Source organism: Anopheles darlingi, chromosome 3 (assembly GCF_943734745.1).
Source record: "Anopheles darlingi chromosome 3, idAnoDarlMG_H_01, whole genome shotgun sequence".
In the NCBI taxonomy this organism is placed as follows: Eukaryota; Metazoa; Arthropoda; class Insecta; order Diptera; family Culicidae; genus Anopheles; species Anopheles darlingi.
In genome coordinates this window covers 47,038,327-47,053,779 of record NC_064875.1, presented here as the reverse complement: position 1 = coordinate 47,053,779, position 15,453 = coordinate 47,038,327, and the positions used below count along the sequence as shown (strand labels likewise).

Below are 15,453 nucleotides of genomic sequence, written 5' to 3'. Positions count from 1 at the left end.
ATTCCACCAAACATCCATAAGCAACGCATTACTGTGTAGTGTTGGTGGGTACTGTTGCACCAATGGTTCGGTGGTGTGTGGCTCACCTATCCAGGCCAATGGTCATTGCAGCACATTGGACATTGCACCAGCCCCTCCACCCATCGAAAGAGGAGACTGGTGCTGGGGTGGGGTAGCGGACAAGGGAGAGGGTTGGAGGGGGGATTCATAACATAAGCTTACCGTCGTGCGATGGTGAATGATACACCCAGCCACCACCATCGTCACTGCAGGTCTTCCTTGACCCACCATCACTACCACCGAGGGCCGCCACCCTTTTTGCTTGCTGCCATCGATTATCTCTCAAAAGCCCCTCTCGAAAGCAGCTGAGCTGAGCGCTGCGCAGCATTAACGCAATCGCAGCATTTAGACTCGACGCTATACACAGCGGATATCATGCGAGACCTTAAAAGTGATCATTATGTGTACCAAATCCGAAGCACCTCCAAAAACTCACCTCCACCAACCAGGATTTCGCGGTCGAGTTCTTCCAGTTTTTTCGGAGCTTCACAGATTTCACCGTTTTCTTCAGCGTTTTTCAACATCTCTGATCAATCAATGCGCAGACGTTTGTTTCTTCTTATGTCACTTTCATTTATTTTCTCATAACTTTTCAGATTCTTCTCAATCGTCGTCGCCCCGTCTTCTTCGTCACCCACCATTTTTGCACCATTACAAGTTAAATTAACATACTTTACATACTGTGACTTCCTAGTTATGCACACTTTTTCACTTGTTCTCTTTTTTCTTCTTCTACTACTTCGCTCCACAGCGGTGTCGAACACCAACAGTCAGGCTCAGCTGGGAATGAAGTTGCTCTCGTTTCTCCTGTTGTTAACCGTTTTCTGTGCTTTCGCTTCAGCCGAATTGCTTTGTCTCGTTTTTGTTACCACATTTGTCAACCGCTGTTTTGCACGGGGTGTTGCTTGTTTCTTTCACCCCGATCTCTTTCCTTATTTTCAGTTTGTCTAGCAAAGCAAAGCACACGGCACCGGTAGCGCTGTTAGTGTGGAACCGGAAAGTGCATTGACCACATTCGAACATTTGTTGTTGTTGTTGCTGCTGCTACTACTATTACTACTACTGCTGCTGCTAGAGAAAGCCTTCACCATCGATCAGCCTTTCTATAAAAACGATCGATTGGTCGTCTTCTGTTCTGTTTTACGCTATACAGGCTATATTCCTGGCGCCAGGACTACGTTCAATCAATGCTTTGTCATAACTTTCTTTATCACCTAAACAAATGTTTCCCTTTCCCTTTGCTTTTCCTATCTTTTATCACCGACAAGCATAGCGCACGCACACGTCCTCTTTCACACGCAATACACAATCCCAGATCCAGACACTTCTTGCGCCCTACCTATTGTAGTGTGTTTGTGTTTGTTGTCTTTGCCAAATTGTTGTTAATGATGTGACCATTGTTAGCTTTGCCCGTTCCGACTAACTATGTAGCGGCCGTCCGCCATGGTTCGTAGTTTTACTATTTAACGTTTAACGGAATGAGTGTATGATTGCATCATCGTCATCATTATCATCATGCTTGCTTTATGCTTGTGCCAGAGCTTTTCCTGGCTTTCTCTTTTAGCTTTTCCCACTTTTGTCTCTGCTGTGTGTGTGTGGGTGTGCGTGTTCGTTATAGTTTTGAGTTTTCTGTTGGATTTCGTCTATGATTTTGAATTCATTTTTTATTTAACGACCCAGTCCGATGATCGTTATTGATTTACGATCAAGCGAGTGAGTGCGAGTTGATGATGTAAGATAATGTCTGATATCATCGTGATAACACACACACACGCACCCAAACACACCGACAAGACGCCATGGATTGCACGACGTGTTCCCCAATTAAGCGTAACGAAAAGCAAGGCCAGCAAAATGACTAAGAACAATTGAGCAGTCTAGGTCTAGGCCCCAAAGCTGGGAAGCAAAGGAGCGCGTAATGCTCGACCGGGCGTCCTCACGGCTGCTCCGCCTCCTTTCTTCCCCAAAAAGTAAGAACTAAATTTACAACACAAAAACCAAGCCCCACCGTGTTGCTGCCAACCCCGTAGCCCAGTATACCCTTTTTGTTTTTCAAGAACTCGAGAAAACGCACACATTTTTTTAGTAGAATCTAATTCCTGACTCATAGGCAAAGTTTGCAAAGGAACACTCTTCTAGACCCCTGGAAAGGAGGAGGAAGCCAAGTAGGAGACGGCGTCATCGTGCCGTTACTCTATCCTGGGGACACTTTTCTCTCGATCTCTCCCGACTCTTCTCGACGTTGGGTTTTCTGATATGTTTTGGGCTGCTCTGGTGGATTTGCTGGTGGCGTTTTTGATTCAGATGGAGAGACAACGTTCACGCCAGCGTAACGGTGTAACGAAACGGATAACGTTTGTTCTTTATTATTTGATTAACCTACAGATGCCACTGATCGAGCACCCTAACACTGCTTGTCTATCGAGATGATGTAGCGCGTGGCATGCAGCAAGTCTCTATGTTTCTATAGCGCGAGGAGGAATGGAAGCGCGTACAACAAAATGGGAATAAATAAATATTTGTTTTTTTTTATCGCGGTAGTTCTTTTTTCTTTTGTTTCGTTTTTCTCTTGTTTTACTCTCTGGCAACATAAAGCCAATCATTGCGGTTGGGCTTCATTTCGTGAATTTGCAATATTCCGTTTTGCGTTTACAATCAATCTCTCTTTCTGTCCTATTTAAAGGATCGCACCCGCAGCCAGTGCCGGACTCATTACATCAAAGGTAGCTCTGGCGACCATGCGACGCCTACTGATTGAGTAAAGCCACTGAGGCCCCGCGGTCAGGCAAACGATATTCCACAAAAAACCCAATCACACCAATCGCAAGACCCCCAAGAGAAGAGAGTCCCCTCAAATGCCGCCGATTAACAATTTCAATTTCATCGTTTTATCAACAACAACGAAAAAAAAATGGCTCGATCACAGACACGGACGCAACAAAAGCATGGCTTGGCTGCGCAATTGGCGAACGGAACTGTATACGATACGTGGATCGAATGGAAATTTACATATTCTACAGGAAAAACCTTTTCCACGTGCCGCGGCCGCAACCTCTCCAGTGGAGGTTGCCGCACGATCGAAACCTGAAGAGGAGGGAAAGCCGTATTCTAACGCGCTCCATCATAAGCCAATCATTTCATTGTTAGCTAATCTCTTTCTGTCTCCTTTCGTTTTTCTCTCTTTTGCATCTTTGCATGCACACCCGGATCATACACTTAACAGATTTACATATCAATGATAAAGGGAAAACGGAAAAAGAAAGAATAGTATAGAATTTATAGAATCAAGTCTATCACCAGAAGGTTGCTTGCTTTGTGGCGAATCGCCACCTTGTGTCACCCGAAAGGGGAGGATGGGAGCTTCTCCTTCAAACTACCTTTCCGTGTTCCATCATATGCTGCCTGATGCTGCTGATGTTGCTGTTACAGGTGGAATCTATTGCATCTTCACAGACGGTCCATGCACAACAGCATCTCTCGTGGGCGAGGCTGAATGCCTTTATGGCCGTACGATCGCGAATCGCACAAAGCTGCACTTTGCCTGTGAACGTGAAGTGGTACCGATTGCTCGCCGATGTAGGGGTTGTGTGGTTGGTCTCTTTTCTGTCGATGTGAGCGGCCAAAAACAGCAAGATGCGCGATATCACAGAGGTGGCTGAAGAAGCAACCGCACACATACACACACACACACACACATACATACACGCTGTCTCTCGCTCTCTCTATCTCTTTTTTAAAACACACATTCACACAGACGATCTCGCTCTCACATACTCCTTGCTCCCCTCATCACTCCCCATTCTGACCATCCGTGCCGGTAACAGGCACTCTAGACGGGACCGACATCACTCTGGTACCGGGTGGTCAGATAGTTGGCGGCTTCGCTCATCTGTTCGAGCGACCGGTACAGACCGAGCAGGTGGGTGCGGAACTGTTTGGCCAGCTCGGCGCTCCGATCCTGCTCCTGGTTGCCCTCCGACTCGATGCCAGAATCGTTCTCGGCCGACGCTTCACTCTCGGAATCGCTCAGGGTGCTGGCTGAGTTCGATGAGGCGACGGACACGGTGCTCGGTCGGCGCGTGTGACCCTTTGGTGTGCCACTGACGGCAGGGCTGCTGCCGCTACTGCTGCTGCTGCTGCTGCTAGTGTTGCTGTTGCTGGTGCTATTGCTACCACTGGCAGCATCGGCTTTCTCCGTTACCACCGGTGATCCTTCCCGTGTGAGTGACTGCTCCGAGATGCTGCTATTTCTTCCTTTGGATGTCGTCTTTGTCGTGGCAGCCGACGTCGTCGTCGTCGTCGTTGTGGTCGAACCCATGACTACCGCCTCATCGACGGCATCGTCCGCGTCCTGCCGGCCCCACAGCAGATCGACCTTCACGAGCTTGAGCATGTTGTACAGCTGGAACAGCTCGGAGGTATTGAGCACTTCCCGGATCGAGGCACGATTCGTCTTTTTGCCGTGATGTGCACCACTATGCTGTGCTTTCGGTGCCGGCGGTACCGTATCCGTGGCGTCACCAACCTGCGAACGACAGAAGCCAAAATGTCATGCAATTAATGATCGTACTGAGAGACAGTGGACCAGTGGAATTGAAGGCGCGATGAGTTAGTGGACCATTTCCTACATCCCTCTGCTCTGCAAAAGGTACTGCAACGGCCGACCGGCCAACAAGAAAACCGTGACATCAACCCTCTCTCGGTGGGGGGTCGTCTCATCAGTAACATCACCACTACTACTACTACTATTCACCCCGTCAGGGTTTGGTTTTAACCGGTTCTCACACGCTGGTGACGTGCATGATCGCCGCGTGTGTCGCTTTCTATAAATATTATATTCTCACTAGTGCGAGAAGACGACCGCCGGCCGATTCGCCGATGCACTCTCCTAGAGTCTAGGGTTTACTACTCTTGCCATCAGTGTATGCGGCCGCGGGTGCCGCTATTTGCACGGCGTCAGTGGAGTGTGGTGTGTCAAGGGAAAGCTAGGCCAGGAGTGGATGACGGTTGCTAAAATTAACGAAAAGGCATCATCCGCGCGCGATTGCGAAGGAACGGGTGCGGCACTCGTTTGGCGTCACGCGGTTTCTCTTACGAGGCTCGCGAGGAGGAAACATATATAAAAAATACATTTTTTTCATTTATCGGCGTAAGGTTTCACTTTCGCTTTTCATCGTAACCAGTGACCCTAGCAATCGATCAGTGACAAAACTCGGACAGAAGGGAATCACGCGAAAGAAACAAACTTTTCCGGCAGTACTTGAATATCCTCTTGCAAAATAGTCACAACAAACTCCACGTTGGACAACGTGTTGTGTACTATCAATTATCATACAAATCGCGGCAGCCGGCCAAAGCGGAACATATTGTAAAACATTGGCCACCCTAGGCCGTCGTTGCCACCGCCGCCGCCGGGCGCGACTAATCGATCGCACGAAGAAAGGAAGCGCAACCGCGCCACAAAAGCTACACGCATTACAATGTATTTTACACAAACTTAACCGGGTTGGCAGGCAGGCAGGCAAGGCTATGATCGTGCGGCTGATGCAACCTCGAACACTGCAATCCACTACCATCCATTTGCAACAGCAGCGCGAAATTGCGAAAGTCTTTTTCCATTGTTGGCCGGCGATCATCATCATTCGCGAAAAAGCCACGAAGGGAAGGTAAAGGAGAAGCGAGCGCGCAAAAGAAAGGCACAAACCTGACGAATGTGGCTTTCCACATTGATCACACCACCGTGGGGGGGTTTCTTCGGCCGAAACCGAAAAGAGTTCCGCCCCGCCCCGGGTTTCCACCACACCTGCAGGAGCCGTCGCCACGTATTCCACGGATAGAGCAAAAAGGCGAAACTCAAAAACCTTCAAAATGCACACTGGCCGGCGCTGGCTCTAGAGATGCAACAAATCGGTTATGCTTTCCAGGTGGCGTGTGTGTGAGTGTGCGCCAGAAAGAAATGAAGAAAATTGAGAAAAACCAATTTTTTGTAGTAATTGGCTTCGGCGACTAACGTCGGCAGCAACTCAACTCAGCCAGATTGCGTGTGTGTTACAATAAGGATACCAGTGCGGTTTATGACGTCTCGCTGCTAGAGACTACATAACACCATGTATTATGTTTCCTTTTACCACACTACAGTGTTTAACGGGGTACATAGTGGTACAAAAGTGAATGTTTCTGTCCGTTTAGTGTTTTACATTGGCGGTACATCTATTGATTTTCACTGATTATCGAAACAAATACGTTAGCTACAGTTACAGTAACCAACCAGCAAAAAAGGGGTTTTTATATTTTTTTATATAATCGCATTATTTGTTTGCTAAGAAACATTTGTTTTTTAAATTTCTGATCAATTACTATAATTGGGGAATTGATAGTTGAAATCAGAATATATGGCTTGCTTAACATAGCACTCTTGACTTGTTTCTCTAGCGATGATTAAACCATTAGGAGCACCTTACAACAGCTCATCTCACTCACCACTACCGTTGCTATGGCGACAATGAGACACTCCACAACTAGGCACAGCTACTATTCATTAAAGACTTTGAAAACGGGAAATTCAACCTAATTCATCCTCGACTCAAAATAATCTTCCCAACCCTGCAGTGAGTGGTGTTGTAAATGCATCTTTTCTTTTTGTGCCAAACATTTACCTTGCGATCCATCAACCGGCACGGCACCAGTATCGTCTCGTCCATGGTGTTCACATTCTTGACGAACTTCTCCATGGCGTTCAGTATGCTTTGGTTCGAGAACTCCTGATCATCGTGACGTGCGATCCGTCGCAAGCAGTTCCTATAAATGCCGACGCGTTAGAGAAAAAAAAAAACAACGGAAAGAAATGATTAATCATAATGGCACTTTTCGTGTGAAAATAATAAACATCTGCATGCGAATAGCCCCGATGTGGATGATGATGATGATGATGATGATGAGATACACAACATTATGAGCAATATATTGACAGAGAGCTTTGACGCAATCGACTTAGTGAAAGCTGTTACCCACCCACACCACACACACACAAACCCGATAATCAATAATTATCTCCAGCAGCATGAACAGACTGCAACAGGCTTCGGGCTTGATTGACGCACATGATTGAAGCCGTTTATGATGACGCCAGAAGCCGTTGGAGAGCGAAAGTGACTCTCCCCCCCCCCCCCCCCCTTCTACTCAAACCCTCACGAAACGAGGGTGACAATATATGCGTTTTGTGTGATGGATTGGCTGGGACACCGTCTGGTGTCCCCGCACGGCCAGCAGACTAATGAGTTCTGTGTTCTCACTCTCTCTCTCTCCCTCTCCCTAGTAGCCATTTCATAACTGACGACTGAAGACTGTTACGCGGTGACTTGGCTTGGCTAACGCATAGAATGTCCAACGCGTTCTACGCGCGTCGGCACATAATGTCATAATCTAAGCACAGAACAGAAAGCATTTCGAAACCCCGAAAACCCCCTACAAGTGCAGCGCTTGTGGCAGATCCGGTCCCCGGCTGGCTGACATGTACATGAAACAACCGATACCGATGATGACCTTCGCCGGTAAGTGTTGCAAGTGGAAGCATTGTGACACCATCATGTGTCGCACCCCTCGCTCGCTGAACCAAGGTCTGTAAAAAGTTCGCGAATGTTCCACAAAAGCTCAAGGGTGGGCAGGCGGGGGGGAGACCAGTAGTGCACGACAGTACTCGGAGAACTCGGTACGGGAAGGTCGACTCCAGTCCACGATGCCAATCTGTGTCATAAGGCTAGAGGACGGAGAAAAAGGGGCCAGAGAGAAAGAGGAGCGCGTGATTGGAAGAACGGTCGCTTATAGTGCTTCCTGGGCCGGATAATTGGTTTGCTAGTGGCACGCGACCAAACCCCTTTTCCCGATCGATGATCGGCCATCGTACGATGCCATAACATAGCAGTGGACAGATACACGGTCTGTTACAGGCTGTTTGGAAGTTATTTCCAGATACTTCGCGAATTGCAGATGCTATTTTAGTATTTGCAACGTATAAGGTTCGACTCCATTCGATCGGTAGCAACATCAGTAAGAACCTTGAAACACATAAAATACACAGTAGAAGTCATTTATGCGTTATAAGAATGATGTTAAACACGAGTCGAGTCCGTCTACTAGCCTACCGGCCAGTATGGCCCCCCGGGTGAGGTCAGCTTTCTAGTGCTAATTACAATCAAACAGCGAACAGCAGCCCATTCATCAACCCTGACACCACGGACGGAATGAGCGGTTGAAACCTACCTTCGATCGCAAAGGTCAGCTCTATCACAGCTCTACGATCAAGTTCAAAGCCTGTACCCCACACAACATACGATCGTGTAATAACGCGATATCCAAGGAAGAAAAATCCTTCATCCACTTGACGTACGTGCGTGTGTGTGCGTGGTGGATGCAAACTCCACTTGTCCCTGGAGCCACAAAGTTTCGCTGATGCCGCGAGCGAACGCGTGCGCTCGCTGCTGCTGCTGTTTGGCGCTTCGGAGGTCAATCGACAAATTACTTCCAAATATCAAGTACACTGTCTGCTGGCATGGTGCAGGCCGGTCAAGGGGGGAGCGACACATTCCAAAGTCCAAGATCGCGCCCGTCGTCGTCGTCGTCGTCGTCGTGGCGCGAAAGGCTTCTATGGTCCGAAGAGGAGGGTGCGCGTGTCCGTCGTCAGCGCGCGCGCGCGCCGGGGTCCAATGCTCAAGGTCCAAAACGTGGTCCAACGAAGACGGTGAGCTGTGTCAGGGAGCGATGCGGCGCTCACTAATGCCAGTGCTCTAGCTGAATATTGTTTGATATCAACAACTGAGTGGGAAGCATAACTTCACCGACCTGCCTTTGAATCCGTTAACCAGCGCTGCCCCCTGGTCCGGTCTGGTCCGTCTGCCAACCGAAGACCACAGAGGCCAGTGGCCAGTGGCCAGTGGCCGCAACTTACTCTTGCGCCGCCCTGAATGTTAAGCAGGAGAGAAGCGCGTGCCACGATAACGGAGGTTTTTCTTCAGTTTTTTGGACAGCCACAATGCCGCCGTGTGTCGCAAGTTAAGGTCAGCGACGTTGGGACGTTGAGAAAGGGCCTGGAGGTGTTTTGGAGGTTAGGAGACTCACGGTTATAAATCACGACGGACTGTGCGCGGACTAATTTGCAATCCGTCGGCAGCGCTCCATTAGCGACACTATATGACTGCCGACATTAGATGGGTAATTAGACGTAGACAGCCTGTCGGAGTTGCTGTTGCGGAGGGCCCAATGTCAAGTGCCATATGGAGGTCACCAGAAAAGAGATCTTGCAATTTTCGACATTCGACCATGGGATGGACTTAGCTAAGGGGGAAGTTCAATTAGATACATTGTTCTATTGATACTATTACAACTTCTACACAAAAAAAACCTCACGAAATTACAATTTGGGGGGAAGTTACCTCGAGAGCAACTTCTCCCGTAACTGTGTTATGCAACTTCGGCGAGTTGCCACCGATGAAACCTCTGTAAACATAAACAGGCCACACAGACACACGCACAGATTGATCTGTATGTCATTTCGAAATTGTACGAAATTCCGCCAACGGCAGGAGGGATGAAACTGGGACAAATTCCCAATTTTCGTACCACAATGTGGACCACAAGAATGCCAACATACAGACCTAGCGTCGTCGTCGTCATCGTCCTCTCTCTCTATCTCTCGCTATGCGACCGAGATTGCGCGTTGCGCGTTAAATGGCAAACTTGTTCCTTTCGCCACCGCACCACGAACTCGGAGGAGCTCGATCTCGCAAGTGTTATGTGATCATTCGCATGCCCGTACGGCGGAGCAGCGCGCAGCTCGCGCCGTCCGTCCTCGCATCGTCGAAGCCCGATCAAAACGTAAACAAAGCGCGGCCCGCAAAACGAGGCTAAGCACACCAGCAGCAACGACGAGCCGAGCCGCCGAGAAAACCCGTCCAAAACACGGTCCCCAAAACACCGTCGTCGGTGTCGCCACCGACCGACCGAGTGGTACCGACAAACTTCTCCAGCATGCAACAGCAGCAGCACCAGCGAACCACCTTGGGGGGTACCACCACGACAACGACAACAACATTGACCACCATATCCATGGATGGCGAAACCACCCTCTCCCACTCCTCGAATGGTACACCCATATGCATAAGGAAGCATAAGACAGGACAGAGCATATAGTGCTGGCCGAGTAGTTCAACTTGCTTTCGCTCTCACCGTTTTGTGGCGTGGACACCCCACCGCCAGACGATCGCTTCCATGATCGCTTCGTTATCTCGACTCCGCCACACACACAAACGAGCGCGAGGGACAGAATGCAGTTGACAGTGAGATTGCTTAATCGTGGAGGCGAGTCCGGCCCCCTCTCTTTCTCTCTCTCTATCTCTCCTACATTCTCTCTGTCATGCTCGCACACTGGTTTGACTAGCAGCAGCAGCAGCAGCAAATCTACGGGACAAACGCCGTGTATGTGTCTATGGCGTAGGCCACCGATCGTCCGCCCCCTTGCAGCAGCAGCGCGCTGCACCACCCTCTACGGAGGGCGACCTTGGCGAAAATTGACTTGGTGAATGAACGAGACCGCGATCTCCACCATTACTACCGCGCGGTGTTCGCTTGATCGTCGCTCGAACGTTCTCCCTTCCTTCTCGTGACAAGAAACCTGTACACCTCAAGCTAAATCTGAGCTGCTGCTGCAGCTGGTCGCGCACAGAGAGTTGAAGAGTTTGCTATTAGTTCCCTTGCCGGGCTAGACTTATGCGAGATGCATATCACCAACACCAAGATCAAAATCGCCAATAATGCAGTAAATCACGTTCGATGGCGCCGGGACACCGGTCCTGCAACCTGTCAAAAGCAAGACGATCCTCGGTTCTCGGACCGTCCAGAGCGAGATCCATCGACGTCATCTTTCACTCGCAAAAAGAACTCGAACTTTCAGCAAAGCAACGACCCCCATACTATCTTACAAAATGTATGTAAAGATGAGAGGCATTCCAAGCCAACAGCCTTGACCAGCGCACCATTTCCCAACGGAATGTTGAAGGCAAAACGTATAGTGAAGTGTGTTACATAAATGTCGAGTATCGAGCAACGATCGAGCGAGTTGCTTGGAGTTTGCTGGCTCTGCTGGCAATCAGAGATCGTTTTCGGGGAATTCGGAGCGAAAGGAGGACCCGTCTCTGGGCGGCCGGAGTGACGGATGGTGGGAGGCGAGGACCAGACACCACGGATCATCGATCGACCGATTGACCGATCGGATCGAAGCTCAAATCTGAGCCTCTGCGCCAAGTCTGACGCTCTGACTCAACGTCAGCGTCAACGTCAGCGACGTGTTTTTGGCAGCGTTCGCAGACGAGACAACTTCAAAAATACTTTTACAACATCTGAAGCAGAGAAGGGACACCGCCACCACCACACCGTGATTGTGTGGTGACAGTTCCTCGTGACCTCGACACGTTTGGCGAGAAACCAGTAAATTTGTCAGCGAACTGGATGAGATATCATCCGCTCGCCGTGGTTTGGAACTGTTGAATAACTGTACTCCGCGCTAGATACGCTCGACCTCGACTCGCTAAGGCGCAGGAAGCAGCTTATCACATACTGTTAATTGTTATAGCATACCACGGCGGATCCTCCACCAACCTCCCTCCCTGTGTACCTGCTGGTTGCTGCAGTCAAATTTGCACCATTCGCCATCGCATTGCCGCCGGGGACTGGAGTGGACTTTGGACTAGAATGTGACGCGCGCGTGACAAGCTCGCCATGGCACAGGGCCACGGATTGTGGTGCTGCAATAATGCTCCTTTTATGATCGAATTTATAGCTTCCGAGCGGTGGTGTTCCCCAACAGCAGACCGGGGAGCTGTGGCGCACCCAGAAGTGAAAGTTGTTCCGGATTCTTGCGACCTCGCCGTGACGAAGAATTACACCACGCCGAACCCCTTACGGACGTCAACGCACCGGTCGGAGGTCGTTCCAGCTCTTCCAAGGGCGTGGCACTCTCCGTGTTCTGATGTATGTCCGGGTATTAAGAAGCTAGCGGGAAAATACCGTTCTTTTGTGGTGTTTTGTTTGAATGAATGACCGCTTCCGGAAGTGTTTAAGAAGGCACACTATCTAGGCTAGCTATAGAACAAAGAACCTCTGAGCCCTGGACCTCTTAAAGGGGGTTCCGTTCTTGGTGTTGACAAAAATTTGAAAACCAAATCATTCACCGGCACCGGGGTTAGAGATCAGAGACCTCATTACCTGTGCTCTGAATAAAATGCGCGAAACGGCGAAACATTAACATACGCGTAAGTAGGAAGAATTCGTGCGTATGTGGCCCTTTGTTTAATGCATGATCGTATAATGAGGCATCGAGGATCGAATATTCAATTCACCTGACGCATTTTGCGCTGGTTAGGCGAACTGTAGGGGTCAAGCAGGGTGTGCCAATGTATCCGACATTCTGCACCTTAGACACTAACGAATAGGTCAGTGGTTTTTCGCCGAACTGGGTCGAATTCTTGATTAGCAGATCATTCTCTTCGAACTCTGTGCTGTTTTCAATGGTTACGTTACTTTAACAGTAAAATAATGATTCCGTCTCTACTCTACACACTCTCAGTAGCACTCTCTCTGGTGTAGAGTATTGGAAGCACTTACTCATCCGCCAGTTGGGTGGTTCCAGGGGGAATAACCCACATTGTGGGATGAAGCTCTTGAATCATATTGCCCACGTAACCGTTCCAGCACTTATCATCTCGAGGAGACCGTTCTCTTGCCGGCTGTTCTCTTTCTCTCTCTCTCTCTCTCTTTTTTGTCTTTCTCTCTCACTATTTTCTACCTTTTTTCTGTTCTTTTGCTTTTTATCGCTTCGGTCGAAACGGTACGTCAGCCGAGACCGAGGCAAGGGACCATAGCAGGCCGCGGCCGCGGAGTCCGGCGGGCAGTCGAGGTGGAAGAAAATCATCTGATCGACGCGGAACCCTAGTACGCATACCCGCGTCACACACACATAGCAAAAACGTGTTGCCACGTAAAAAGGCGCTGTTGGTGTGCGTTTGGCTTGCGAGTGCGCATGCACCGAAACCAGCTGCCGAAAGAGACAAATTTTTTGACATTACCCTTTTGCTGCACCTGCTCTGGCTATCTCTTCTACCCCGCGACGACCCAGGTAAAATGCGTGGCTGATGCGTGCCTTATCACTTGTCATACTGTGATGGTCGCTCCCAGTGGCTCGGTGGTTGAATCATGTCGCTTCTGTTCGCTCTCGGACGACATCAAGAGAAGCATACACAGCATACACAGACCGATCGATGGCCTTTTCACTTCAGCTCCGGGAAGGACGTCTCGCATCAAATCCCGCACGAAACGATCATCGGTACATCAATATTCATGCGAAACGGAATCGAAAAGGAAGGTAAAAAAGACAACCGAATGCCGGCATCGGCATCCCACGGCCGCCAAGGAAGCGAAACGATCCCTCCTCCCTCTGCCTTCGGAACCAAGCCTGTCTGGTCTGTGCCACACACCGAGGGGGGGAGACGCTTGCACAACCACCGAACGCACACCAAACTCGCGCGATGATGACCTTAACCAGCGCCGCTGTGGCCAGCTAACCATCACCTACTCGGCCTGTCCAACCTCCCTACCCATCGCCCCACCGTGATTCCAAATTAATGTGTGTCGTGGTATCAGATGATAGTTGGCCCAAAAGTACGTTAAAATCGCAGACACTCGCGAATTTCGCGCGGCCTCCGTTTGGGATATCGGATCAGCTGCTACTAGATTGGAGTGCTCCGTGAAAGCGGAGCGCGGAATCTTGGTCCAATTCATTAATCGGTAGCACAAGACGAACGCGGTGATGAAAGCGGTCCGCTACCACCCCGTCATCGTCGCCAGCGCGTCTCCGAGGGCTCCGATTTGCGAATGCGTGATGAACAGACGGATGGATGGACGGATGGGTGACACATCAAGGGGATCCGCAGAGCGCGGATTGTTCTGGAAGCTTACCGGCTGTTTTCCATCGTGGTAGGCATATCGTTGCTGTAACAACCGTTCATATGTGTGGATCGTGGCGCTGCTGCGGCAAAATGTTCGTTCGTCGTCGTCGTCGTCCGGGGGAGACCACACCTCGCTCGCTCTGCTTTGCTGGGGACTTTCCCTTTACGTTTCGCAGCTGACTTTTGCGTGGAATCGCGGACGGTTTACGGTTTAACGACACTCGACAGGCGGTGGTAACACTTCTTTCTGCAGCTCACGCTCACTACTGGGATTCTTTTTGGATTTACTTTCGATTAAAACGCATCACAAAACCATGAACACACACTGTACGGGGTACACACACGCGCGCGTAATAGGGATTTTCCTCGCCTCTCAAGATACGGTGGTACACAGCTCGCCTGCGCCTACTTTTCGCCTGTTGTCGCACCCTTCTGTAGCCAAAAGTGTTCGCAAAACGCAGTGCAGAGAGTTGCAGTTAATGCAGTTTGCTTTTCTTTTACGCGAAAACTCACTCACGGCACCGACCGAAGGGAAGGGCGCGTCTGCCTCAGCTTATATGCTCTGCTCCCAACAACAACAACAAAAAAACCGAAAAATGGTTCGCGACAATCGGACTCTACACGGGCACGGGTGACGATGACAAAACGCCGGGGTAATACCGTTTGTTCGCACTTTCCTTCCCCTTAAATGCAGTGCCTGCTTCGTGGGTAGACCTTTTCTTCGCGTGGCGGCTCTGGCTTTCTCTCGGGCGCCTAGCAGCCTAGCTCTGTTCGCCGTGGATGGAATTTGGGGTTTCAGAAGAATCAGCCTTCTCTGATCGCTTTATCCGCAACAACACGAGCGTGGCGTTCTAGCCTCCTCCGGTGCAAGGGACGACCTGAAAACACACCACACACGGTTGATGAGAGCACACGACGGCGACGACGATGTCCTTCGCGACTTTTAGTATCAGCAGCAGCAGAGACACACGACCGAGCGTTTCGAGCGTTACGAGCGTTTTGAAAAAAAAAGCTGAGCCAAGCGGCAGTTTTCCCTCAGCAGCCAACGCCAAGCGGCAACACCGGACGGCACGCACACAAACAGCGCGGATCGTACGACTCGACGCTGATTGGTGGATTGGACCCCGGGCCTGCCAACCCTTTGCGGCCGTTGTCTGTCGCGTCTTCTCGAGGATGCACATCGTCGACACACACACCAATGCGTGTATGTTTTGTTTTGTTGAATGCACTTTAGGCGTTTAAAGGGCTCTCTCGGCACACAGGAGGATTGCCAGCATCAATTGGGCGGTGGGGTGGTATGTAATTAAAGAAAGAGAGAAAGAGAAAGGAAGGGAGGAGAGACAAAAGTGCAGCACGCACTCGACGCCGCCGCCGCCGCCGCCGGAACAGTTGGTCGGTA

General features: G+C 50.1%; 1 protein-coding gene across 1 annotated transcript; it reads right to left on the bottom strand.

Annotated features, from left to right (window-relative positions):
* Positions 1 to 608: 608 nt before the first annotated feature.
* LOC125954033 (uncharacterized) lies at positions 609 to 15,042 on the bottom strand. The gene is made up of 3 exons (XM_049683982.1): positions 14,065 to 15,042; positions 6,717 to 6,858; positions 609 to 4,585 (listed from the first exon to the last, which is right to left on the bottom strand). Exons 1-3 carry the CDS (start codon positions 14,112 to 14,114, stop codon positions 3,890 to 3,892), a joined length of 888 nt encoding a protein of 295 aa, XP_049539939.1. The 5' UTR covers positions 14,115 to 15,042; the 3' UTR covers positions 609 to 3,889.
* Positions 15,043 to 15,453: the final 411 nt, after the last annotated feature.

What these genes read in the sequence shown, in the direction of transcription:
- LOC125954033 (XM_049683982.1), bottom strand. Translation starts at nt 14,114, where the DNA reads ATGAACGGTTGTTACAGCAACGATATGCCTACCACGATGGAAAACAGC. An exon ending in ACCACGATGGAAAACAGCCG is followed by an intron (nt 6,859 to 14,064) that starts GTAAGCTTCCAG and finishes CGGCATTTATAG; the next exon opens with GAACTGCTTGCGACGGATCG. An exon ending in GCCGGTTGATGGATCGCAAG is followed by an intron (nt 4,586 to 6,716) that starts GTAAATGTTTGG and finishes TGTCGTTCGCAG; the next exon opens with GTTGGTGACGCCACGGATAC.